General features: G+C 44.4%; 2 protein-coding genes across 10 annotated transcripts in view; one reads left to right on the forward strand and one right to left on the reverse strand.

Annotated features, from left to right (window-relative positions):
- Positions 1-13,039, forward strand: part of DRG1 (developmentally regulated GTP binding protein 1) — a 40,155-nt gene extending 27,116 nt beyond the window's left edge. The window contains exons 6-9 of the mRNA XM_039462479.2: positions 4,838-4,968; positions 6,535-6,702; positions 7,052-7,174; positions 12,726-13,039. Of these exons, the coding sequence (XP_039318413.1) occupies positions 4,838-4,968; positions 6,535-6,702; positions 7,052-7,174; positions 12,726-12,825 (522 nt within the window). The 3' untranslated portion in view covers positions 12,826-13,039. The remainder of the gene's footprint in view (positions 1-4,837; positions 4,969-6,534; positions 6,703-7,051; positions 7,175-12,725) is intronic.
- Positions 13,040-16,540: 3,501 nt separating this feature from the next.
- EIF4ENIF1 (eukaryotic translation initiation factor 4E nuclear import factor 1) overlaps positions 16,541-26,699 on the reverse strand; it is a 64,659-nt gene continuing 54,500 nt past the window's right edge. For all 9 annotated transcript variants that reach the window (XM_074391026.1, XM_074391027.1, XM_039462473.2 and 6 more), the window contains 5 exons: positions 24,312-24,396; positions 21,783-21,915; positions 20,624-20,968; positions 19,593-19,757; positions 16,541-18,998 (listed from right to left, as the gene is read on the reverse strand). In XM_074391026.1, the coding sequence (XP_074247127.1) occupies positions 18,757-18,998; positions 19,593-19,757; positions 20,624-20,968; positions 21,783-21,915; positions 24,312-24,396 (970 nt within the window). In that variant the 3' untranslated portion in view covers positions 16,541-18,756. The remainder of the gene's footprint in view (positions 18,999-19,592; positions 19,758-20,623; positions 20,969-21,782; positions 21,916-24,311; positions 24,397-26,699) is intronic.

Below are 26,699 nucleotides of genomic sequence, written 5' to 3' on the forward strand. Positions count from 1 at the left end.
GACTTTATAATGACTGACATGAAAGACTTTAAGACTAGGATAAGAGCCAGTCTCAGATTTACCTTTGCCACTTATTTCCTCTTTTCGGTTATCTATTGGGGATAATATGGGAGTGTGGACCAGTTTTACACTTGCATAAGGTAGATGGCTGCCAATATCTTCTGTTTTCATTAATTTAACACAATATTAGAGTGCCTATCACGGGCCAAGCATTATTTTAGGCTCTGGGCAAGAATGGAAGAGGGAACAGCAAAAATCCTTCTTTTGTATTCTAATTGGATAGAATGCAAACAGTATTAATGAGTAAAATATAATGGATTAGTCAATGACAAATGTGAGAACAAAAATAAAGTAGGGAAAGGAGATAGGGTGTTGGTATGAGGGTTGCAGTTTTAAGAAGGTTGGTCGGGGAAGTCTTCACTCAGGTGACATAAAGGTGTGAACCAAGTGGGTATCTTGAAGAACAACATCTGCTTCATGCAGAAGGAACATCCAAGTGGAAAGGAGCTGAGGCAGAGCATGTCTTTCCATGTTTGAGGAACAGCAGAATGGGCAAGTGAGAGAGTAGTAAAGATAAAAGCATAGCATAGGGACACATGTGCTTTTACTTTACAGGAGATGGGTAACTGTTGGTTGGATTCTGTCCCACAACTAAACATGATTTGACTTAGGTTTTTCTTTCTTTCTTTCTTTTTTTAAAAAAAAGATGGAGTCTCACTCTGTTGCCCAGGCTGGAGTGCAGTAGTACAAATCTTGGCTCACTGCAACCTCTGCTTCCTGGGTTCAAGCAATTCTCCTGCCTCATTGTCCTCACTAGCTGGGATTACAGGCGTGTGCCACCACACCCAACTAACTTTTGTATTTCTAGTAGAGATGGGATTTCACCATGTTGATTAGATTGGTCTCGAACTCCTGACCTCAAGTGATCTACCTGCCTCAGCCTCCCAAAGTGCTAGGATTACAGGTGTGAGCTACCATGCCCAGCTGACTTAGGTTTTAGTGAATAATTCTGGCTCTTGTGTTGAGAATAGACTGCAGTAAGTTAAGACCAGAAACAAATAATTTAAAGGTTATTGCAATAGTCAGTCAAGAAGTGATGGCTTTTTGGACCAGAGTTACAACAGTGAAGGAGTTGAAAGTGGTTGACTGTGGAAAGATTTTGAAAGAGCTGATGGTAATTACATCTGGATTGGGTATGGATTGTGAAATAAAGAGTCAGAGATGCCTGCTGTTTTTTTTATTTAAAAATTTTTTTTTAGAGACAAGATCTCATTCTGTCGCTTAGGCTGGAGTGCAGTGGCACAATCATAGTTCACTGCTACCTCAAACTCCTGGGGTTAAGCAACCCTCCTACCTCAGCCTTCCAAGTAGTTAGGACTATACTCACATGCCACCATGCTTGGCTTTTTTTTCTTCTTTCTTTCTTTTTTTTTTTTTTTGTAGAAACGAAGACTGGCCATGTTGGCCAGGCTGGTCTTGAAATTTTGGCCTCAAGCTATTCTCCTGCTTCAGTCTGCCAACGTGTTGGGATTACAGGTGTGAGCCACCATACCTGGCCACATTTTTTTTGTCCTGAGCTTAAAAAAAAAAAAGAGCTCTTATTACTAAAATGGTAGGACTTTGGTAGAATAGGTTTGGAGGGAAGGAGAAGATCAGGATGTTAAGTTTTAGATGCCAGTTAGACATCCAGGTGTTTCTGTCAAGAAGGCATGTGAGGTAGGCCAGGCACAAGTGTCTCACACCCATACATCTATAATCCCAGCACTTTGGAAGGTCGAGGCAGGAGGATCACTTGAGTCCAGGAGTTCAAGACCAACTTGGACAACAAAGTGAGACCCCATCTCTGTAAAAATAAGAAAATAAAAGCAGGCATAGCCGGGCGCGGTGGCTCAAGCCTGTAATCCCAGCACTTTGGGAGGCCGAGGCGGGTGGATCACGAGGTCAAGAGATCGAGACCATCCTGGTCAACATGGTGAAACCCCGTCTCTACTAAAAATACAAAAAGTTAGCTAGGCATGGTGGTGCATGCCTGTAATCCCAGCTACTCAGGAGGCTGAGGCAGGAGAATTGCCTGAACCCAGGAGGCGGAGGTTGCGGTGAGCCGAGATCGCGCCATTACACTCCAGCCTGGGTAACAAGAGCGAAACTCCGTCTCAAAAAAAAAAAAGAAGGCATAAATAGTTGTCTAGGCTGGATATATAAATTTGGTGATTATCAACTTTATTTTTTATTCTTTTTTTTTTTTTTTTTTTTTTTAATGAGACGGAGTTTTGCTCTTGTTACCCAGGCTGGAGTGCAATGGCGCGATCTCGGCTCACTGCAACCTCCGCCTCCTGGGTTCAGGCAATTCTCCTGCCTCAGGCTCCTGAGTAGCTGGGATTACAGGCACGCACCACCATGCCCAGCTAATTTTTAGTATTTTTAGTAGAGACGGGGTTTCACCGTGTTGACCAGGATGGTCTCGATCTCTCGACCTCGTGATCCACCCACCTCGGCCTCCCAGAGTGCTGGGATTACAGGCTTGAGCCACCGCGCCTGGCATTATCAACTTTAATGTCATAGGCCTAGTTAGATCACCAAGTAAGGGTGAGTATAGACAGAAAAGAGAATCGGCTAGGTGCAGTGGCTTCACAAGCCTGTAATCCCAGCACTTTAGGAGGCTGAGGTGGGCAGATCACCTGAGGTCAGGAGCTGGAGACCAACCTGGCCAGCATGGCAAAACCCTGTCTCTATTAAAAATATAAAAATTGGCCGGGCGCGGTGGCTCAAGCCTGTAATCCCAGCACTTTGGGAGGCCGAGGTGGGTGGTTCATGAGGTCGAGAGATCGAGACCAGCCTGGTCAACATGGTGAAACCCCGTCTCTACTAAAAATAAAAAAAGTTGGCTGGGCATGGTGGCACATGCCTGTAATCCCAGCTACTCAGGAGGCTGAGGCAGGAGAATTGCCTGAACCCAGGAGGCGGAGATTGCGGTGAGCCAAGATCGTGCCATTGCACTCCAGCCTGGGTAACAAGAGCGAAACTCCGTCTCAAAAACAAACAAACAAACAAACAAAAAATATATTAAAATTAACCAGGCGTGGTGGCACACACCTGTAATCCCGGGTACTTGGGAGGCTGAGGCAGGAGAGTTGCTTGAACCCGGGAGGCAGTAGTTGCAGTGAGCTGGGATCGTGCCATTGTCCTCCAGCCTGAGCAACAAGAGTGAAACTCCATCTCAAAAAAAAAAAAGAAAAGAAAGAAAAGATACTCAAGGAAATAAGACTTAGACAAAGAGAGAGAAGAAAAATGAAAGACTTTGTAATACTGGAAGCCAAGTAAAGTATTTCAGATAGGAATGACCAGTTCTGTCAAATGCTGCTTCTCTCTCAGAGAATTAAGGACTGAGAGTTTCCTTTTAAATGTAACACTCTAGAGCCCAGATTATTTGACTGGGATAGGTTTAGGCTGTCTTGCCCAAAATATCTTTCCCATTATCCTTTCATATTGTTCGAGTTTGGGCATTCAGGATTAATTTTTTTTTTTGAGACGGAGTTTCGCTCTTGTTACCCAGGCTGGAGTGCAATGGCGCGATCTCGGCTCACCGCAACCTCCGCCTCCTGGGTTCAGGCAATTCTCCTGCCTCAGCCTCCTGAGTAGCTGGGCTTACAGGCACACGCCACCATGCCCAGCTAATTTTTTGTATTTTTAGTAGAGACCGGGTTTTCACCATGTTGACCAGGATGGTCTCGATCTCTTGACCTCGTGATCCACCCGCCTCGGCCTCCCAAAGTGCCGGGATTACAGGCTTGAGCCACCGCGCCCGGCCCAGGATTAATTTTTGTGTTAGTTTGCCAGGGCTGCCATAACAAGGTACCATAGATTGGGTGGCTAAACAGCAGAAATTTATGTTTCATAATTCTGGAGATTGGAAGTCTAAGATCAAGGTGATGGCAGCGTTGGTTTCTTCTGAGGCTTCCCTCCTTGGCTTCCAGATAGGACTTCATATGGTGACTTCCTCTGTGTGTCTTTGTCCTAATCGCCTTTTTATTTTTATTTTTTAAAGAAATTGAGCCGGGCGCGGTGGCTCACGCCTGTAATCCCAGCACTTTGGGAGGCTGAGGCGGGTGGATCACTAGGTCAAGAGATCGAGACCATCCTGGTCAACACGGTGAAACCCCGTCTCTACTAAAAATACAAAAAATTAGCTGGGCATGGTGGCGTGTGCCTGTAATCCCAGCTACTCAGGAGGCTGAGGCAGGAGAATTGCCTGAACCCAGGAGGCGGAGGTTGCAGTGAGCCGAGATCGCGCCATTGCACTCCAGCCTGGGTAACAAGAGCGAAACTCCATCTCAAAAAAAAAAAAAAAAGAAATTGAGACGGGGTTTCACTGTGTTGGCCAGGATGGTCTCGATCTTTTGACCTCGTGATCTGCCCACCTTGGCCTCTCACAGTGCTAGGGATTATAGGCGTGAGCCACTGCGCCTGGCCCCTAAGCTCCTTGTCTTATTAGTACCACCAGTATTGGATTAGGGCCCCACTCTAATGACCTCATTCTAATTTGATTACCTCTTTAAAGAGTATCTCCAAATACAGTCACATTCTGAGATACTGGGGTTATTAATTATTTGATGGGGGAAGGAGGAACACAGTTCAATGTGTAACACTTTCCTTGGAGTTTGGACATTTATTTCCTACTAAATGTCAGTGACACTCATCTGGGATGTCTTTAGTAATGAGTTTGCATCTTAGCTAGAATTTTCCAGGTACATGGATATAGGTACACTTGGGGAGGTTGTTTTGTTTTTTTGTTTTTTTAAAATTTTTTGCTGACTAGTCATCTGCTGTTCCCTTTCAGTGCCCCCAGAGTGAGCTGGATGCTGAAACTGTGAAAAGCATTCTGGCTGAATACAAGATTCATAATGCCGACGTGACTCTACGTAGTGATGCTACAGCTGATGACCTCATTGATGTTGTGGAAGGAAACAGGTACTCAGTGTGTAGTCTGTGCCTGACTGTATTTGAAGCCTTGTGATGGAAAGAGTATTACATCTTGAAGGAAGTTGGCAGAATTTTATTCTAACTCCAGTTGTTCCCCCTCCTTTTTTTTTTTTTTTTTTTGAGATAAGAGTTTGCTGTGTCAACCAGGTTGGAGTGCAGTGGTGTGATCTTGGCTAACTGCAACCTCTGTCTCCCAGGTTCAAGTGATTCTCCTGCCTTAGCCTCCCAAGTAGCTGGGATTATAGGTGCCTGCCACCATGCCTGGCTAATATTTTGTATTTTTAGTAGAGATGGGGTTTTGCCATGTTTACTAGGCTGATTTCAAACTCTTGACCTCAGGTGATACACCCACCTCGCCCTCCCACACTGCTAGGATTACAGGAGTGAGCCACTGTGCTTGGCCTTTTTTTTTTTTTTGACACGGAGTCTTGCTCTGTCACCCAGGCTGGAGTGCAGTGGTGTGATCATGGCTTACTGCAGCCTTGAATTCCCAGACACAATCCATCCTCTCACCTCAGCCTCCTGAGTAGCTGGGACTATGGGTGTGTGCCACCAAGCCCAGCTAATTTTGTATTTTTTGTAGAGATGGTGTTTACCACATTGCCAATACTGGTCTTGAACTCCTAAGCTTAAGCAATCTGCCTGCCTTGGCCTCCCTAAGTGTTGGGATTATAGGCATGAGCCACTATGCCCATCCCATTGATATTAGACTTTAATAAGTTAAGGCACTGTTAAAATTACCTGTAGCATTTGTATATAATATTTTTAGTTGCTCACTTAGTCATTTGTTCCTATATGTTGGATGAATGTATTTGCTCCTCATCTGAAAACAAGCAGAAGCCAGTGTTTTTAGTTAGGCATTTTACAAGTGAGGCAGTTAAACCCTGAGAAGTTGTGGCTTGCCTAATTATTAGTAACTTTAGCTGTCATTGATTGGACACTAGGAATATGACATTGGTAGATGCTGTGTTTAAAACATTTATTTTTTAGTCTTTAAACATTATGAAATACTATAAATTATATCCTTAAAACAGCCTTGTAAGTAACTGACTCAGAGGTTAAGTGACTTTCCCAGGGACATATAACGTCATCTCTTCATATCCACAGAAGATTGCTTCTAGGACCCCCTGCAGATAAAACTTGCAGATGCTCAAGTCACTTACATAAAATGGTGTAGTACAGTTGACCCTCAGTGTCTGTGGGTTTTGTTCTGCAGTTGATTGAATTCAAGGATGTAAAACCTGCATATATGGAGGGCCAGCTGTGTCTAGAAAATGACACAGCTGGGATTAGAATCAGTCTGAATGCTTCAAAGCTGTGTTCTTTCCACTGCAGCATGCTTTCCCAGGAATTAGCTTTATGGCTGGTACTAGGGCCTGACTTGTTACTTTTCAACTCATAGTTCACTTTTTTTTTTTTCCTTTTTCTGGCTGATCTACTTATGATCCCTCTTGAGAGCATCAGTTGGGTCTGGGTAAGGGTGTGCTGTTTAACAGGCTGACAGTTTTATCAACAACTCCAGACTAATACCCTGTTTTTCTTCAACTTCTGTAGAGTTTATATCCCCTGTATCTATGTGTTAAATAAGATTGACCAAATCTCCATTGAGGAATTGGATATCATCTATAAGGTGCCTCACTGTGTACCCATCTCTGCCCATCACCGTTGGAATTTTGATGACCTACTGGAAAAGATCTGGGACTATCTGAAACTAGTGAGAATGTAAGTCTTTGTGGATAGGGTAATGTTGCTATAGGAATTAAACCAGACTGTCCTAAAATGATACTTTCTGGAGCTCATTAACAAAATCTGTTTTTTTTTTTTAAATTTTTAATTTTTTTTTCTTTTTCCTACTATATAACATACATCTGAGCAGAAAAATCTGGCTCTTTTTTTGGAAAAACAATTAACTTCGTTCCTATTATCTACTAGGTCATATTGAGGACACTTTTTTCCTCAGGTTGGAGGTTGTCCTGGTCTGATGCCAGGGGTGATGGAGGGTTGGTATACATTCAACACATGAGATACTCTTAAGAAGGTGGTAACCCTTATTATACCTTCTCTATTCTAGTTATACCAAACCCAAAGGCCAGTTACCAGATTACACATCCCCAGTGGTGCTTCCTTACTCCAGGACCACAGTGGAGGATTTCTGCATGAAGATTCACAAAAATCTTATCAAAGAATTTAAATAGTAAGTATCATGGGTATATGGTCCCTCCTTTTTCCTATGAGTTACCAATTTCATTAACTGGTAATTCTTAGGACAGCATTTTTACAAAGAAGGTAGGAAGGAGGCTGCTGAAATTGTGTGCTTGGGTAGAAGTCTGCAGTGTTGTCTTAAAACCATGCCTAATTAGAACAGGAAGAGCTCTAGAAACCTTTTTGGGTCAGGAAGTCTGATGATACAAACAGCCTGACCTTTCCTCATTATTTCATCTTCCTCTTGGCAAACACAGACATTCCTGCTTAGGTCACACTGGCCTCTATTGGGTGCTGAGCCACCTTCTAAACCTTAAGCATGGGCAAAACCTCCCTAATCTCTTAGATTTTTCACTGCTGACAGAGGCTGAAAAAAAAATTTTTTTTTTGAGACAGGGTTTCGCTCTTGTTGCCCAGGCTGGAGTGCAATGGCACGATCTCGGCTCAACGCAACCTCCGCGTCCCGGGTTCAGGCAATTCTCCTGCCTCAGCCTCCTGAGTAGCTGGGATTACAGGCATGTGCCACCATGCCCAGCTAATTTTTTGTATTTTTAGTAGAGGCGAGGTTTCACCATGCTGACGAGGATGGTCTTGATCTCTTGACCTCGTGATCCACCCACCTCGGCCTCCCAAAGTGCTGGGATTACAGGCTTGAGCCACCGCGCCCGGCCTAAAAAATTATTTTTGAGACAGCGTCTTGCTCTTGCCCTGGCTGGAGTGAGCAGTGCGATCATAGCTCACTGCAGCCTCAATCTTCTGGGCTCAAGCAGTCCCTCCTGCCTCAGCCTCCTGAGTAGCTGGAACTACAAGTGTACACCATTAGACCCGACTAATTAAAAAGAAAATTTTATTAGAGACAAGGTCTTGCTTTGTTTCCTAGGCTGATCTTGAATTCCTGAGCTCAAGCGATCGATCTACCTTCTTCAGCCTCCCAAAGTGTCAGGATTACAGGTGTGAGCCACTGTGGCCCAGCATATTTTTTATTTTGAACTAATTTTAGACTTACAGCAAAGTTGCAAATACAGTAGTTTCCTTTTGTCTCTCACTCCACTTCTGTTAACAGCTCACATTACTATAAAATTATCAAAACAGGAAATAAGCAATGGTATGCTATTATTAACTATAGACCTTATTTGAATTTTATTATTTTCTTTTACTTCTATTTTCCACTATTTTTCTATTGTCTGCTTTGTATTCCAGAACCGTTGTAGCATCTAGTTGTTAGTTGTTTGTAGTCTTCTTGTGTTCTAGTCTACCAGTAATATTTCCTTGGACTTTCACTGTCATTGATGACCTTGACACTTTTGAAGTGTTCACTATTTTATTGAATGTTCCTCACTTTGAGTTTGCCCAGTGTTTTCTCATGACTGAAATGAGATTACGCATTTTTGGTAAGAATACTACAAAAATAATGATGTGTTCTCAGTGTATTGTGACATGAAATTCATGATGTTGATATACCTTACTGATGATAATATTCATCTTGATGACTTGATTAAGTTGGCATAGGAAGGGTTTCTCTGTTGCGAAGGTACCATTTTTCTCTCCATATTTTGATAAGTATCTTGGGGTACTTTTGAGACTATGAAAGTCCTGTTTACTCTTCAAATTTTTGCCTGCTGATATTAGCATCTACTGGTGAGGCTTGTCTGTGACATTTATAGCTACAGTGTGTGTGGTTTTTTTAATTTTTTTGAGGCAGAGTCTCTTTCTTTCCCCCAGGCTGGAGTGTGGTGGCAAAATCTCATCTCACTGCAACCTCTCAGGTTCAAGCAATTCTCCTGTCTCAGCCTCCTATCTGGTACTACAGGCGTGTGCCACCATACCTGGCTAACTTTTGTATTTTTAGTAGAAATGGGGTTTCACTGTGTTCGCTAGGTTGGTCTCAAACTCCTGACCTCAGGTGATCCACCTGCCTTGGCCTCCCAAAGTGCTGGGATTACAGGCGTGAGCTACCACGCCTGACCTAATGGTGATTCTTTATTTTCTTTCACATTTATTTATTGGACATCTACTGAGTGTTAGAGCTGTGACTTCTCTAATTCATAATTCCTATCAGTTTGAGCTCTTGGTTATTTTATTCTATAGGTTGTAATCTAACACTATTATTACTTTGTTGCTCAAATTATTATTATTATTATTATTTTTTGAGACAGAGTTTCGCTCTTGTTGCCCAGGCTGGAGTGCAATGGCGCGATCTCGGCTCACCTCAACCTCCGCCTCCCGGGTTCAGGCAATTCTCCTGCCTCAGCCTCCTGAGTAGCTGGGATTACAGGCACGCACCACCATGCCCAGCTAATTTTTTGTATTTTTAGTAGAGATGGGGTTTCACCATGTTGACCAGGATGGTCTCAATCTCTTGACCTTGTGATCCACCCGCCTCGGCCTCCCAAAGTGCTGGGATTACAGGCTTGAGACACTGCGCCCGGCCTGTTGCTCAAATTATTACAAGCTTTGGCCATTAGGAACTCTTTCATGTTGCCTCCTCTGTTCTTTTGATAGCTGTTTTTTGTTTTGTTTTGTTTTGTTTTTTTTGCTGTTGCCCAGGCCAGAGTGCAATGACATGATCACAGCACACTGCAGCCTTTATCTTAGGGGCTTAGACCTCAGCCTGTCTCAGCCTCCTGAGTAGCTGGAACCACAAGTGTGTACCACCATGCCCAGCTAGTTTTTTTGTGGGGCTTTTTTGTAGAGATGGAGTCCCACCTGTGTTTCCCAGACTGGTCTTGAATGCCTGGGCTCAAGTGATCTGCTTACCTTGGCCTCCCGAAGTGGTGGGATTATATGCATGAGCCATTTATTATTTTTTTTAGAGATGGCTTGCTATGTTGCCCAGGCTTCTCAAACTCCTGAGCTCAAATGATCCTTCTGTCTCTGCCTCCCAAAATGCAGGATTATAGGCATAAGCCACCAGTGCACAGCCTTTCCTTACTTTTTGGTACTGTTAATATTTAGATGTTCCCAACTGACATTGATTTTTGCCTGCACCAGCCCTGAAAATTAGTCACTTCTCCAAGGAGCTCCAGTTTTCGAGATGTGGGTGCTAAGTGTGCTCATTGTTAGTAAGTAGGTTATCATTGCCTGTAGGCCCTCTCAGCAAATAAAGTTAGGAAATATATGTATGGTTACTAATGATGCTTAGATACACATCTGTATTTCTGTATCTGTCTTATCATTCCTCACTATCCATTTATCCATCCATCTTTCCTAAAAACCATGAGTTTTATACCGTTAACCTCTGATTCTAGTTCAGTACCACAGGGCTCATTTTAGCCTTCCTGCTTAGTATTACTTTTGAGACCAGTGGCTCTGTCACAGCTCACTGCAGTCTCAACTTCCCTGGCTCAAGTGATCCTCCTATCTCAGTTTCTGAGTAGCTGAGACAAGACCATAGGTGTGTGCCACCATGCCCAGCTAATTTTTTTTTTTATTCGTAGAAACTGTCTCCCTATGTTGCCCTGACTGGTCTCGAACTCCTGGGCTCAAGCGATCCTCCTGCTTTGCCTTTCCAAAGTGCTGGGATTACAGACATGAGACACTGTACCCGGCCTTCCTTATTTTTTTTTTTTTTTTTTGAGACGGAGTTTCGCTCTTGTTACCCAGGCTGGAGTGCAATGGCGCGATCTCGGCTCACCGCAACCTCCGCCTCCTGGGTTCAGGCAATTCTCCTGCCTCAGCCTCCTGAGTAGCTGGGATTACAGGCACACGCCACCATGCCCAGCTAATGTTTTGTATTTTCAGTAGAGACGGGGTTTCACCATGTTGACCAGGTTGGTCTCGATCTCTCGACCTCGTGATCCACCCGCCTCGGCCTCCCAAAGTGCTGGGATTATAGGCTTGAGCCACCGCGCCCAGCCCATATATATCATTTTTATAACCATATTTTCCATTTTTTGCTACTTAGAGGTGTTTTTTTCTCGTTCTGTTGTCCTGGAGTGCAGTGGCACGATTTTCGTCCATTGCAGGGTCCAACCTCAAGCTCCTGGGTTCAAGTTCTTGTGACCCAGCCTCCAAAATACCTGGATAGCTAGGACTATAGGCCTGTACCATTACAGGTGTGGGCCTGGCTAATTTTTGTATTTTTAGTAGAGACAGGTTTTCTCCATGTTGGCCAGGCTCATCTCAAACTCCTGACCTCAGTATTCCCGCCTCAGCCTCCCAAACTTTTAGGATTACAGGCATGAGCCACTGTGCCCGTACCTACTTTGTGTTATTTTCTAGTCTTCATTCGCAGATCTTTACTTATTTTTGTTAGGCTTCAGTTTCTCATGAACCTTTTCATTCTAGAAGTAGTATTAATGATTGTGTGGCTTTTGATACATTTTGCTTTATTGCTTTCCAGAAAGGCTGAACTGTTTACACTGCTATCAATAAAGTAAGAGGCCCTGACTTCACTTTAGGCACTGCATCTGGCTAAAAACTAGTTTTCGGCCGGGCGCGGTGGCTCAAGCCTGTAATCCCAGCCCTTTGGGAGGCCGAGGCGGGTGGGTCACGAGGTCAAGAGATAGAGACCATCCTGGTCAACATGGTGAAACCCCGTCTCTACTAAAAATACAAAAAATTAGCTAGGCATGGTGGCGTGTGCCTGTAATCCCAGCTGCTCAGGAAGCTGAGGCAGGAGAATTGCCTGAATGCAGGAGGCGGAGGTTGCAGTGAGCCGAGATCGCGCCATTGCACTCCAGCCTGGGTAACAAGAGTGAAACTCCGTCTCAAAAAAAAAAAAAATAGTTTTCTAGTTTAAGATAGTAAAATGGACACCTTGTATTTATCTACATATATTTGTTAGTGCATTTGAGAATTTTATGTTGGACTAATTATTGTATTTGTTCCTGATACTCATTTTTTAAGTGGTATCTTTTAGGAATGTTTTTAAAAGAGGTTTTGACTCAGTGACAATGTAACAACAATATGGCCACCTGTTCTACTCCTTGGTATATAGTTCTTAATCTCTGTGGGGCAGGTCTTGGTGTTTTATTCACCAGTTTTCATCACTAGAACATATTAAATTTGGAGGCCCATGGATATAAATTACCTTCACATATTCCAGTAAATCAGGAGGACTTATCAATTAAGTTGCTTGATAGCGAGGAAGATTTTCCTGGCATTGCTAAAGAGGGAAGCCCTATCTAAAGAGGGAGGCCCTAATTTCTTGTCAGTATCCACTGATGTTTTCAGTAAACCCGGCAAAAACAGGTCTTCTCTGACAGTCTATAACTGACATTTTATCTGTAAGAATAAGTCTGAAGTTTTCAGGGTCTGTCTCTATAACAAATCCATGCTTTAATTTTAAACCAGTCTCTTTATACTAGTTGTGTTTTTCATCTTCGACTTTCTGCAGTAAGGAACCACACAACTCCCAGAAGTCTTTGCTGCCTTATATGTTAAGGCTTCAGTGTCTCATGTTGCTAGGGAAGATAAACTTTTGTAGGTCTATGGTTCTTAAGACTGTGATACTAAATCTGAGCAGAAGGGTGGCACCTAGACAAATAGGGCAGAAGTTAGGTTATTATTCACACTGACTGTTCTTTTTCCCTTCCATACAGTGCTCTGGTGTGGGGTCTCTCTGTGAAACACAATCCTCAGAAAGTGGGTAAAGACCATACGTTGGAGGACGAGGATGTCATTCAAATTGTGAAGAAGTGAAACCTTCCCCCTTTCCCATCTGCCGGGTGAAGCACAACAGCTTTCCCTGTATCAAGCATCCTACCCCAGTTCTTTCTGGCTTTGACAGTAACTGGATCAGGATCCAGGGGAGGGAGATGAAGGCACCCAAACTGGAACTTCATTTGTCTTACCTTGGTGTCACTGTGTATGTTGAACTGCATAAAAGACCTGGTAGGCTGGTCATCTACATGCAGCTTATGTGTCATTGTCAGAATTTGTTTTGGGATGGGCTGAATGAGTAAGGGCATATACAGTGAGGCAGCTACAGAAGGGATCCTTGGGAATTTGGTCTTGAATGTGAAATGGATAAAAATATGATATGCAGCATCTTATTTGATGTTTACTTATGGGAAACTCTTCCAAACTAGATGTGGCTTTCAATCCTTCCAAGTGGTCTTTCCCACGTGATAATAGAGAGAGGAAGGACTTCATGTAAGTTAACTGATCACTCCCTGCAAGGCTAACCTATTTTGGGAGAACATGTAGTAAAGTACTCTGACCAGGTAGATTAGGGTGTTGACATTGCAGGTCTACCTCTAGTTAGCTGTGGAGTCCTAAACAAATTACTCAACCTTTATGGGCCCATTTCCTCATGTAACATGGGGATAGTAATAGCATTTGCTTTCTGCAGTGGTGATTGTTAGTAATGGAGGGAGGTGGTACTTACACATTGCTTAGCACAGTATTTGATGTGTAAGTACTCAATGACTGTTGCCTTTTGTTGCACTGAGCCTTTTGCTTTACTGGGCTGTCTGCCCTATGCAGAGCACAGCTGTACATCATCAGTGTTGGGCTGACTGTTGAGCTAAACTGTGCTGCCAGCTGGGCCACTAAATGCCTTCTTTCCCATAACCCAGCCTTTCTGCTTGAATCTCCATGGCAGTCCTGGTCTCACTCAGTAACTTGGGTGATGGCATGAAGGCAGAACGTTGTAAGTGAGGCAGCTGGTGTGATCAGAGCAGGTTTGCATGTTCGTACATGTATGGAGATGGGAGGTTAGGAGGAGGGTTGGTGTCAGGACTACTTGAGAGGATACTAAGGACACAATCAGATATTTGGAGGGCTAGGAACATAGGAATTTAAGGTGATTGCTCTGATTATGTGAAATTGATTGATAGGGGCAGAGGAGGCTGGGCCCAGTGGGTCACATCTGTAATCCCAGCATTTTGGGAGGCCAAGGCAGGAAGATCGCCTGAGCTTAGGAGTTTTCAGATCAGCCTGGGCAACAGTTCGAGGCCCAGTCTCTACAAAAAAATTTAAAAAATCAGTTGGGCATGGTAGTATGTGCCTGTAGTCCCAGCTATTTGGGAGGCCGAGGTGGGAGGAGTGCTTGAGCCTGGGAGGTCCAGGCTGCAGTGAGCTAAGATGGGCCACTGCACTCCAGCCTGGGTGACAGAGTGAGACCCTGTCTCCAAAAAAACCTAATTAAATAATAAAGAACATGAGCATTTCAGAAGGGAGAGTGTGGGCATGTAAGTATGGAGGAGAAATCTTAAACTTGGTAACTTGCTCTTGGGAAGAAGAGAAGTCAAACATTATTTCAGTTTGGACAGCAGAGATGATAGAAAATCAGGAAGGAGAACAGGTTTGCAGCAAGACAGAATTTGATTATTTCTTCAAATAAGGCAAGCTAGAGCTTTTATAGCAGGTTGTGAAGGATCACAGTGTGGGATTATCTACATAATCGGCCTCTGTCCAATGGTTGTTCTTCCTGCTGCCCTAATAAGTCATTTCCCTTTAATAGTCTTCCTGGAGCTTGGGCTTAGCACTGTCCTCAGACCCAGAAAATAAGCCCCTGAAGCCTGGTATGCTAGTTACTTTTCAGAATATAGGTCTTGATACCACTGGTGCATTCATGATACAGGCCATGATCTATATATAGCCTGTGCCAACCCTGCAGGGGAACAGGCTTTCTGAGCTATGGGATTTCCAGGAAGGCTTGTTCTCCAGCCAGAACATACTGGGTTTCTCGGGACTCTTCTTGCCAAAATTCACTTTCATTGAGCAACCATTTAGCTCTGCCAGGGTGTTGGGGAGGGAAGGTTGCTGAAATCCAGTTCATCCAAGGCCTCAGAATGTGCTGTGAATAGACCTTGTCTCCATCATTTAGCACTCTCCTCGTGGCTTGATCCAGGGCCCCCCTGGTCTCCTTGAGGAGAGGATTACCCTACCTTTCCCTTTCTCTGGTGGACTTAGACTTGGCAGTTCTGGGAGAGGGTTACAGTTTGGTGTTGGTAATGCTGGCTGAGGTATGGCTGCCTGGGGTACGGCCACGTGGAGGTACAGCTAAAGGCTCCTCACAAGCTGTTAAGACTTTACTGGTTTGGCTGTCATAGCATAATTTGAATTTCCTGTGCTTTTACATATTGCATGTTGTTTCTTTCCTGACTTTATTACAAGTAAACAGATCCAATGCATTTAGCTGCATTTAGCAGAAAGCACTAATTTAACCAGCTGAAATGGAAAGAAACTTCATCTTACCTTTTGGGGAAACTTTCCCAGAAGCCACCCAGCCAGTTTGTCCTTGTCTCGTGGCCTAAAATTGGGTCACCTATTAATCAGTTGTTGGTAAAGGGAAAAGAATTACTGAAGAACCCTGTAAGTTACCAGAGTTTAACTTACAGGTTAACTTACAGTTTAACCCTGTAAGTTACCAGAGTTTATCTCTGTAAGTTATCCTCATTCTTGAGTTGTGTTTATGCTCATAGTTCACAAAGAGCCAGTGGACCTCATGCTTCCCTTCCTTAATAAGAGTCTGGCTTCTGAGACACTCAGAAGCAGGTTGGGCACCATGTCTCATGCCTGTAATCCCAGAACTTTGGGAGGCCAAGGTGGGTGGACAACCTGAGGTTGAGAGTTCAAGACCAGCCTGGCCAATATGGTGAAACCTCCTCTCTACTAAAATTAAAGAACTATCTGGGCATGGTGGTGGGCACCTGTAATCCCAGTTACTTGGGAGGCTGAGGCAGGAGAATTGCTTGAACCCTGGAGGCAGAGGTTGCAGTGAGCTGAGATTGTGCCACTGTACTCCAGCCTGGGCACGACAGAGGGAGACTCCGTCTCAAAAACAACAAAAATAGTAGCTACCTCCTAGGGGAAGGCCTAGCTGTACTGTTCACTTCATTCCCACTTCTTTTTACCACTGACTTCCCAAAGACTATTTAACTGTTTCTTTTGGGAGAGAATATTCTTTCCTCTCTTACCTGACCTCCCCTGCTTAACAGATTTTCCGTGATATGCTTTGTGGCCCTCAGCTGTTTTACTTTCAGGATGCCTTCTATGTCCTTAGCTTCTCTTAACTTTTATTTTGCACATCCTTCTAGCACTGATTACTTCTGAACTCATCTTGTGCCTGCAAGACATCAAAAGTTTTTCCAAAGATATCCCTTCCTCTCTGCCCTTATCCTATATCAAGTTCTTAGCTTCTTAGCTTCTGCATTAACGTCTCTTTTGCCTCCATCCCCCACCCCTGCTTCCTCTAGTCCTTGTGTTTACCAAAATACGTTTGCTAGAACCTGTATGTCAGCTTCTGCTGATACGCTTAACAGCACTCCCTTATTTCCTTCTGACTGCATTTTGCCAGTCACTAGCTAATGGCTTTGCCCTTTGCATTGTACGTATTTGTTTCCATCCTACTAGCTTCCAGCCTGAAAAGGAAGCCTTTACTAGCAGGTTTAACCCAGTCCTCCTTACCTTGCACCTATTAACGTTGGTTCAACATGAAGGGGCAGGTAAGTGGAAGATACACGGGAAAGATGGAACTGGATTCAGGCATCTGTGTTCTGCCATTGACACTTGGGACTGCTTTCCAGTTTTCACCTGTGGAAACCAGAAAGGATTTGCCAAAAATTCTAAACATAGTGTCTATAGGGTCTATTTCTGAAGCTGAGGAATCACATGAAGTGAATACTAATGAGGTTGAAGGTACCAGGAAGAGACTGACCTCACGCATAATCCACAAAGCCAGGTTTTGTTGAAAGATGACCTGCTTTCTTGTATTCCTGCAAGTACAGGGCAGGATAGGCAGTTCCAGGCTTATAATCAGTACCCCTAACACTCAAGACTCGGGCTGCTCAAGACTCTACTACCCTTATAGTAAAAAAATCCAACCACCTTGACCTTCATCATCTCCTTATTTGACCCTTTAGCATGGATTCAGAAGCTTTTATGGTCCTAAATGGACAAATACCTAGAACTCTGGTAAACTAACTTGAGTAGCATAGAAAATAAGTATCATCACCTCATAGCAGGGCTGAAAAACTGCCAGTTAGTAAAGGGGACTCAGGACCCTACTGTATTCTATAAAATCTTTATCCTCCAATGCTGTGTATATACTGATAGTTAAGGTGGATAATAAAACAATTGTGAGCTAAGGAATGTGATACAGAACACAAGGAGTCAATTAATACATGAGTCTTACGGGAAATTCTGAGATTCCAGTGGGTTGAATCAGAACTCTGAGCTTACAGAAACAGGATGCCCTAGTAAACATGATTTGTTACAGAGAAACTACCATATGTAATAGGTCATTCCCTAATAAACTGTTTTGACTAGGTTCGTTTAATCTTGGAAATTACACTATAGATATCCTGGTGTTAGCCATAAGGCTACCTACTTAGAGGGTCAGTCCAGTCTAAACTGACCCATTGGGGTCTTTCAGGTTCAAGAAAAAGGCCATCGCTTCTTCCTCCTAAATCAAGATCTAGAGTTCAGTTTCCATAGGTTGTGTGTGTGTTTTTTTTTTTTTTTTTTTTGAGACAGTCTTGCTCTGTCACCAGGTGCCAGTTTGGAATGCAGTAGTGCGATCTCGGCTCACTGCAACCTCTGCCTCCCGGGTTTAAGCAGTTCTCCTGCCTCAGCCTCCTGAGTAGCTGGGACTACAGGCACGTGCCACCACGCCCAGCTAACTTTTGTATATATATATATATATTTTTTTTTAAGTAGACATGGGGTTTCACCATGTTGGCCAGGATGGTCTCAATCTCTTGACCTCATGATCCGCCCACCTCGGCCTCCCAAAATGCTAGATTACAGGAGTGAGCCACTGTGCCCTGGTCAGTTTCCATAGGTTTTAAAGAAAGATGTAAACTTCAGATCACTGCCCTCAAAGAACATACTGAGCATAGCTCAGCTGGTTAGAAATTAAGAAGGCCAGCTTGGGCTACATAGTGAGATCCTGCCTCTACAAAAAACAAGTAAAAAGTTAGTGGTGTGGCCTGTAGTTCCATCTACTAGGAAGGCTGAGATGAGGATGGCTTGAGCCCAGGAGGTTGAGGTGGCAGTGAGCTGTGATTGCACCACTGTACTCTAGCCTGAGCAACACAGAGTGAGACCCTGTCTCCAAACAAACAAAATCAGGAAGGGTTTCAGAGAGGAAATAAACACAACAATGCCAGTTTACTTCATACACACACTTAGCATATGCAATTTTAATCAACCAAAAGAAAATCCCAAATGTACAAGTGAAAAAAATCCAAACTGTTGACACAGGCTTAACTAATATCAGCTACTTTTATGTACAGCTGTATAAGTTCAAAAAAGCTATATGTATATACAAAAGTTGTTTATACACAGGTCTGTACATAAGGGTCTATACATTTATTTCCTCAGAACCCTTAGGTGCCACCTCTTGGTGAGGACACCAACACTTCATTCACATATCTTACAAAAAAGAAAGACCATTTCGAGGATTGACAACATTGTGAATCCTATATTCAGACCATGTACACTCCACTGGACTGGTTAAGATCCTTCCATCATAATGCGGATCACACCAGGTGTATGGGTTCCCCCAAGCAGCTTCACACAGAGTGCTCCAAAGTAAAAGCCCATAAACCAACCCGAGATGAAGCAGAGCCCTGCCCAGGGTGCCACCACAGGTCTGGGCTTAGTTGAGTCTGCCTGCCCTGCTCACTGTCGGTATTCCAATTCATCTACACTGATAACTTTGGTGGGCATGGAGGGCAGGGGTTGCTGTAGCACATCTGAGCCAAACCATTTGGCGAGTCCCACGGGGGAGCTGCTCCTCTGGCTGGGGCGATGCTCCAGCTGGGAGTGCATGTGGGGCAGGCCTGACCGGCTGGGCACATTCTGAGGGGCTGTTTGAACACTGACAGCTGCTGCCTGGGAACCAGAGCCTGGAGGATGCAAAACTGTGGAGATAAGAAGGGTTATCATTCACAGCATGAAAAGGAAAGAAGTTTATTAGACCCTGCTTCATTCAAACCCTATCCAAAGAGAGTCTTTACTAGAGGATTTTTTCTAGGGCTTCTTGAGAAAACTCCTTTGTAAAATGCCAATGATGCCAGAAAACAGTACAATGGAAAGCTGAGCTATTCAGGTACCAGTACTGAAAACTCATCCTGGATGACATGACTGCTACTTCTCATGGCAAGTAACCACATCACAGAAGCAGCAACATTAACTGGTGAGAGGGTATATAACCTGGGCAGGCCCGATGCTGAACCTCTTGGAAGGATTCTCAGCCCTGTCTCCTAAGAGGCAAAGGACAAAGAAAGCCAAAGCACACTTGGCTTTTCCCCACTGACTGCAGGAACAGTAAATCCTAAATTGCATTGAGGTCAATTTACTTCATCTTATTCTCTGGTTACCCCCTTGCCCCAAACTTAGAACAAGTTAATGAATGAAAATGTCAGTGTTAATTCATCTCCACTGGAAACTAGTCCTGAAAGCTTCAAGTTTCTTTAAGTCCATCCCAAACTCACCTGTCACATTTCTGAACCTACCTGAGCGCTGTAGCTGCTGTTGCATCATTGCCAGATGCAGAGGCGTTCCAGGACGAGGGTTTAAGAGAGGGTGACTAGCAGCAGGTAAAGGGTAAAAGGGCTGACCCAGGATAGGGCCAGATATTCCCTGTAAATGAGTCAAGTCCATCCCAGGAGGAAGCATGCCTGTTGAGCACAAAAGGCATGCTGCTGAGTAGTCTGAATGTTACCTGAAGTTTTCCAGCTTCACTGTACAGTTTTGCTGATCTGGAAGTTAATATTAAGAATGAATGGCTGGGTGAGGTGGCTCATGCCTGTAATTCCAGCACTTTGGGAGGCCAAGGCAGGCAGATCACAAGGTCAGGAGTTCAAGAAGAGCCTGGCCAACATAGTGAAACCCCTTCCCTACTAAAAATACAAAAATTAGCTGGGCATGGTGGTGGGCGCCTGTAATCCCAGCTACTCATGAGGCTGAGGCAGGAGAATTGCTTGAACCCAAGAGGCAGAGGTTGCAGTGAATTGAGATTGCACCACTGCACTCCAGCCTGGGTGACAGAGCAAGACTCTGACTCAAAGGAAAAAAAAGAATCCTCTGGCTCACACCTGTAATCCTAGCACTTTGGGAGGCCAAGACAGGTGGACTGACCGAGCTCAGGAGTTTGAGACCAGCCTGGCCAATATGGTGAAACGCTGTCTCTACTAAAATACAAAACGAATTAGTAGGGCATGGCGGCATACACCTGTAGTCCCAGGTACTCGGGAGAATTGCTTGAACCCAGGAGACAAGAGGTTTTAGTGAGCCACTGCACTCCAGCCTGGGCGAGAGAGTTGAGACTGCATCTCTACAAAAATAAAATAAAATAGAAAAGAACCCACAAGCTAGGTTCCTAATCTTTTAAAAGACTAGCGGGGATTGACTGGATTGGACCTACTGCCTACCAGTTGGATGGGAGAATCCAGGGAAATCTCCCACGTTATACAGCACTTCATCAGTGCCAACAATTGTCCTGGTAGGTCCATAAACTGACGCCCAAGTCAGGTTGGAAACTCACCAGCTTGGAGCAAATTCGGAAGATGCTGTGGATGTACTCCCTGTGCCAGCATTCTCTGTACCAATCCTGGATGAAGCTGGTGAGCAGGCCGGACCATAGGGACATGGGGGACAAGGGGAACTTGGTGGACAGGGCGGAGAAAAGGTGTTGTAGGAACTGGGGATGCCAAGGTGGGTGTTTTTCTCCCAGCTGCTTTAGGTCGATAATCTTGTTCTTTGGTGTAACGGTTGGTCTGGGACAGTGGGGTGGAACACGAAGACCTCTGTAACGCTGATAGTTTTGGATTTGTAGTGGGAGAAGAGCCTCGATCAGCACTGGGTACAGAGCTGGATGACAGGAGGTTCTCTATGAGGATCCAAACAAAAAAATATTTTGGTAAACCTCTCCCGTACATTTTTGGCCTCCCACTGGTCTGGTAAATTATTTCTTAAGGTCACAATTCTTATCTGATACCCTTAACAAGGTTAGAGGATTACATGGTAGGAACCATCATTTGCCTCATTAAATAGGACCAAAGATGAATTCTTCGACACCCTTCTCTGCACAAATGGCTGTGGCCTAGATTATTTAAATGACAATCAGAGTCTGGTCAAAGAACCCAAACTGTCTTAATAGCATCAACAGGATTTCCTCCCCTCCAACCACCGAAGCCTTCTCAAACACAGGCAAAAATCCCTCAGATCTATACTCTACGGCTGTGCAAATCCTAATAAAGAATCTCTGTTACCACGTCCTTCACAATCCCTACTGTGCAACTCCTAAAAAGCTTCTCACATATTTTCTATATTGGACACTTAAGTCTCTAGAGGCTGGATTTCAGAAGTAAAACTAGCTGAATTATATTAATTTACCAAATAAGTATACTAATTATTCAACTTTGAAGCCTAAGTAAGGATTAGGATTCTAAACTAACGCTCATTCTACTTGTCTGGTAGTAGCATTCAGACTGGTCAGAATTTCAAGCAACCGAGCAACTGTGGGCTGGCCCAGTTCTTCTCACTGTCACACAGAACCTTCTCACTGACACAGAACCATGGTCCAGAGAATTTAGGGGTCTTGCCCAGGGCTTTGCATAGAACGTGAGGCTGGACAGCACTCAGGCCCATGTTCTCTCCATCACATACTTTCTTGAGCAGTGCCCTTAACAGCTCTGCAGTACCTTCACTAGACTTCTGAGTATCCTCTTTACTGTCACCAAGAGCTGCTTTTCCAGATGCTGGCTCCTCCTTGCTCTTCTCTTTGCTCTCATACATCTTACGAATCACTGAGGTAGGGGTAAAGGAAGGAGAAAGCTGCAGAGAAAAACAACTGGCATTAGCACATTCTCTAAGTGCTTTTCTCTAATACTAAGCCAGGATTAATTGGTCAAGCTATTCAACAGTCCCCACACTGGTAGCATAGGCCAACTCTAGTATTCTGTTCTGTAGCTACTGGAGGAAAAACAGAATGGGGCAAATAGGCAGTGTCCCAAGCACATCGTCCCTTACTCACGACTCTGTGATACTAGGGATATGCCTATGCAGCCTCTGCTTCACACATTTCCCCAGCCTGGGATTAGGCTGACAAGAGGGAAAGAACATGGCCAGAAACATACCTTGGAGCAACTTCCTTCTGTGAAAGGACATTTCAAAGACAACATCAGAATCAAAATGACTCCATACTCCTAATATTTCCCTTCTTAATTTGGCTACAAGAAAAGTTAGTTACCTCAATAGTCTCCTTAGCCACCACGATCAATCACTTGGGTCATTTCTTATCTCTTCACTATTTCTACTTTGATGATTTTATTATCCATGTCCCTTTTCTCAGCAAACAACCCTACATCTTTGATGGCAGGAGACAAGACATGATTTATGAACAGAAAAACAGAAAAGCTCCTTCCAGATCCTGCTGCCTTCAAGCTGACTGGTGCAAAGACCCACGTGGGGTTCTGAAACACACACAGCAAAGTTTTTTTCCGTCTCTTATCAGCTCTGAATAGATGATAAATATCTGTGGGGAATGAACCTTTTTTTTTTTAAAGACAGGGACTCACTAGGGAGTACACTGGCATGATCTTGGCTCACTGCAAACTCCACCTCTGGACTCAAGTGATATCCCACTTCAGCCTCCAGCATATAGCTCAGACCACAGATGTGCACTACCATGCCTGACTAAAATTTTTTGTATTAGACAGGATCTCACGAGGTTGCCCAGTCTGGTCTGGAACTCCTGAACTCAAGCAATCCACCTACCTCGGCCTCTCAAAAGGCCTGGGATTACAGGTGTGAGTCACACCAAGCTAGAATGAAACTTTTTTTTTTTTTTTTTTTGAGACGGAGTTTCGCCCTTGTTACCCAGGCTGGAGTGCAATGGCGCGATCTCGGCTCACCGCAACCTCCGCCTCCTGGGCTCAGGCAATTCTCCTGCCTCAGCCTCCTGAGTAGCTGGGATTACAGGCACGTGCCACCATGCCCAGCTAATTTTTTGCACTTTTAGTAGAGACGGGGTTTCACCATGTTGACCAGGATGGTCTCGATCTCTCGACCTCGTGATCCACCCGCCTCGGCCTCCCAAAGTGCTGGGATTACAGGCTTGAGCCACCGCGCCCGGCTGAAACTTTTTTTTTTTTTTAAGATGGATTCTTTTTTTTTTTTTTTTTTTTTTTTGAGACGGAGTTTCGCTCTTGTTACCCATGCTGGAGTGCAATGGCGCAATCTCGGCTCACCGCAACCTCCGCCTCCTGGGCTCAGGCAATTCTCCTGCCTCAGCCTCCTAAGTAGCTGGGATTACAGGCATGCGCCACCACGCCCAGCTAGTTTTTTGTATTTTTAGTAGAGACGGGGTTTCACCATGTTGACCAGGATGGTCTCGATCTCTTGACCTCGTGATCCACCCGCCTCGGCCTCCCAAAGTGCTGGGATTACAGGCTTGAGCCACCGCGCCCGGCCTAAGATGGATTCTTGTTCTGTCACCCAGGCTGGAGTTCACTGGCTTGATCTGAACCACACTGCAACCCCCGCCTCCTGGGTTCAAGCGATTCTCCTGCCTCAGCCTCCCGAGTAGCTGGGACTACAGGTGCCTACCACCATGGCCAGCTAATTTTCGTATTTTTAGTAGAGATGGGGTTTCACCACATTGGCCAGGCTGATCTCGAACTCCTGACCTTGTGATCCACCCGCCTCAGCCTCCCAAAGTGCTGGGATTATAGGCGTGAGCCATTGTGCCCGGCCAAATGAAACATTTTTTAAAGTAATGATGGTTATAAAACTAGACTTGTCACTGTATATAAGCAAACTCTCCTGTTCCAGCCTTAGTTCATATCACTGAGACCTGAAATTGGGAATCCGAACTTGTGAACTCCCCACTGTCTGACCCAGTCACCCCGTCTACTTTATTTCCTGTCTCTCATTCTTGTCCTATCTCCCCACACCAGTTTCATTTCTTTGAACATACTATATCACCTCATATGCCCTGGCCCATAATCATCTCTGCTGGAACATATTTTCCCCAATATAAGGGCTTCACTAAAATCCTAAGACTTAGACTGTGTCCTAAAAGGGAAAGACCTAATAGGTATGAAAGAAAACTAGGTCAGTTATTTTTTGGAAGGAACTCAAGGACATTTAGGGCACACAGTGGTACAACACATGTACAAACCAACAAGGAGAAGCCTTAAAGTCCTTCACAGTCACTCAAAGTCACTGACCATGCTTGTGATGGAGGCAGCAGGGGCGGGGGAAGAGGAATTCCCTCGATGCACTGGTGCTGGTGACTTGGTCACTCGCTGTTGCCTGTGAACAAACCAATTATCAGCATGAACCCCAATCTGCTTAACTTCAAGTCTTAAAACTATATAATACTCAAGACCAGCCTAGGAATTTTTAACATCATCTTTCCCTTATTCAATTCAATTTCCCAAGCATTTAGGCCTAACATTTGCGGAACCACATGCTAAGTTCTGAGGGAAGGCAAAAGCAAAATGAAACATGGTCCCAGTCTTGTAAGAGCTCTCAGTCTAGTGGGGGAGACAGTCACATAGAGCAAACCAAGGCATGTAGATATTAGGTACCAATAAAGTACACTGGGAAAATGGAGGGGTCAGAAGGAATGACAGGGCACTGCAGGAATGCTTCTTGGGGAAGAAGCTGCTTTAAACTGGGTGTGATCAACAGGAAGCTGAAGATGGAGGACAACAGTTCAGGTAGAACAGGTGAAAAGACTTGGGAAGGCCTTGGGAGTTGTAGGGTTGTCCAGAGCTGGTGTATCGTTTACTGTAGACTACACCAGTGAGGTGCACTAGGGAGGGCCTTCATTCTTGGGTCGGCTGTGCTTCACTGGGCAGGGAGCAGCAATGATTAGCACAGTGCCTGGCATAGAACTGATGCTCTGTGTGACACTCGTTCAAATCAAATACAGAATCAAAAGTTTCAGCTATCTTAGGACTACTCTTGGTCTACACAAGATTGATCTCAGGCCTCAAAGGTCAAGACCCAAGTATAGTCACTGACTTGATCTGAATCACAGAGATGGAAAACCGAAATTCATGGCTTCTTTCTAGTTAGTACCCCATTGCTGCCATACTGTGACTGTAAGAATGACAACATGGGCAGACAGATCAGTACTATTCTGAGTGACTAAATGACAAACCCCAAACTTGGGGGTTCCACATGACCTTTCATTTTAGTAAACATATTTAAGCACCTGCTACAGACATTGTTTCAGGTTCTTGGGATACCTCAGTGAACAAAAGAAAAAAATCTCTGGCCTCATAGAGGTTACATTCTTGGGGCTACAGGATGGAGTGGGGTTACTACAGGCAGGGAGACAAAAAACAAGTAGCACACTAGACAGTGATGATACAATTAAAGCAAGCAAGGTAAGGGGAAAGGCATGTTTGTTTGAGGGACACAACTATACACAGGGAGAACCTGAGAGGCTGACATTGATCCAAAACATGAAGGCTAAACTGACACTGACTCGCATCTACTTGCTAGTTTTGAGTAAGCCACGTTTTAAAAACCTAAGTTTTCTGTATCTGTAAAATGCAGTTACGTACCCCCTTATCTACCTCACAGGGTTGATGCAAACATCATATAAAATTCTGGGCCAGGTGTGGCAGCACATGCCTGTAATCCCAGCACTTTGGGGATCAAAGCAGGTAAATCACTTGAGGCCAGGAATTCAAGACTAGTCTGGTCAACACAGTGAAACCCCATCTCTACTAAAAATACAAAAAATTAGCTGAGTATGGTGGCACACTCCTGTAGTCCTAGCTACTTGGGAGGCTGAGGCATGAGAATCGCTTGAACCCAGGAGAAGGAGACTGCAGTGAGCCAAGATTGTGCCACCGTACTCCAGACTGGGCAACAGAGCGAGAGACTGTCTCCAAAAAAACAACAAAAACCCGATGTTAAAGGTACTCTGAAAGTCACGAATCACTATCAGTGAATACTAGGTAACTACATTACGCTACAGAGAGAAAGCATGTAAGAGGGGTTCAGCAGATGAGTCTGGAGCTCTCTGTTACAGTTGAGGTGTGCTATAAATAGGATGTATTTGTGTAAGGGTATCTCCTGGTCTCAGTGTCTTCTGAAACAGTTAACAGGTAAAACCAGCTGAAGCAAAAAACTGAGGCACTACAGTAGTAACTTTAAGAATCACATCAGGCTGGGCGCGGTGGCTCAAGCCTGTAATCCCAGCACTTTGGGAGGCCGAGGCGGGTGGATCACGAGGTCGAGAGATAGAGACCATCCTGGTCAACATGGTGAAACCCCGTCTCTACTAAAAATACAAAAAATTAACTGGGCATGGTGGCGTGTGCCTGTAATCCCAGCTACTCAGGAGGCTGAGGCAGGAGAATTGCTTGAACCCAGGAGGCGGAGGTTGCGGTGAGCCGAGATTGCGCCATTGCACTCCAGCCTGGGTGACAAGAGCGAAACTCCATCTCAAAAAAAAAAAAAAAAAAAAAAAAGAATCACATCAAAACATTAATTACCAAGTATTTTAAGGGTGGACTAAACTGTAGTGTTGAGGTATGTGTATTTTGGCGATAAAACTCAAAAATAATTAAGGTAGTGATTACTGACAGTTCTGA

The sequence above is a fragment of the Saimiri boliviensis genome, chromosome 21 (assembly GCF_048565385.1).
Source record: "Saimiri boliviensis isolate mSaiBol1 chromosome 21, mSaiBol1.pri, whole genome shotgun sequence".
Taxonomy (NCBI): domain Eukaryota; kingdom Metazoa; phylum Chordata; class Mammalia; order Primates; family Cebidae; genus Saimiri; species Saimiri boliviensis.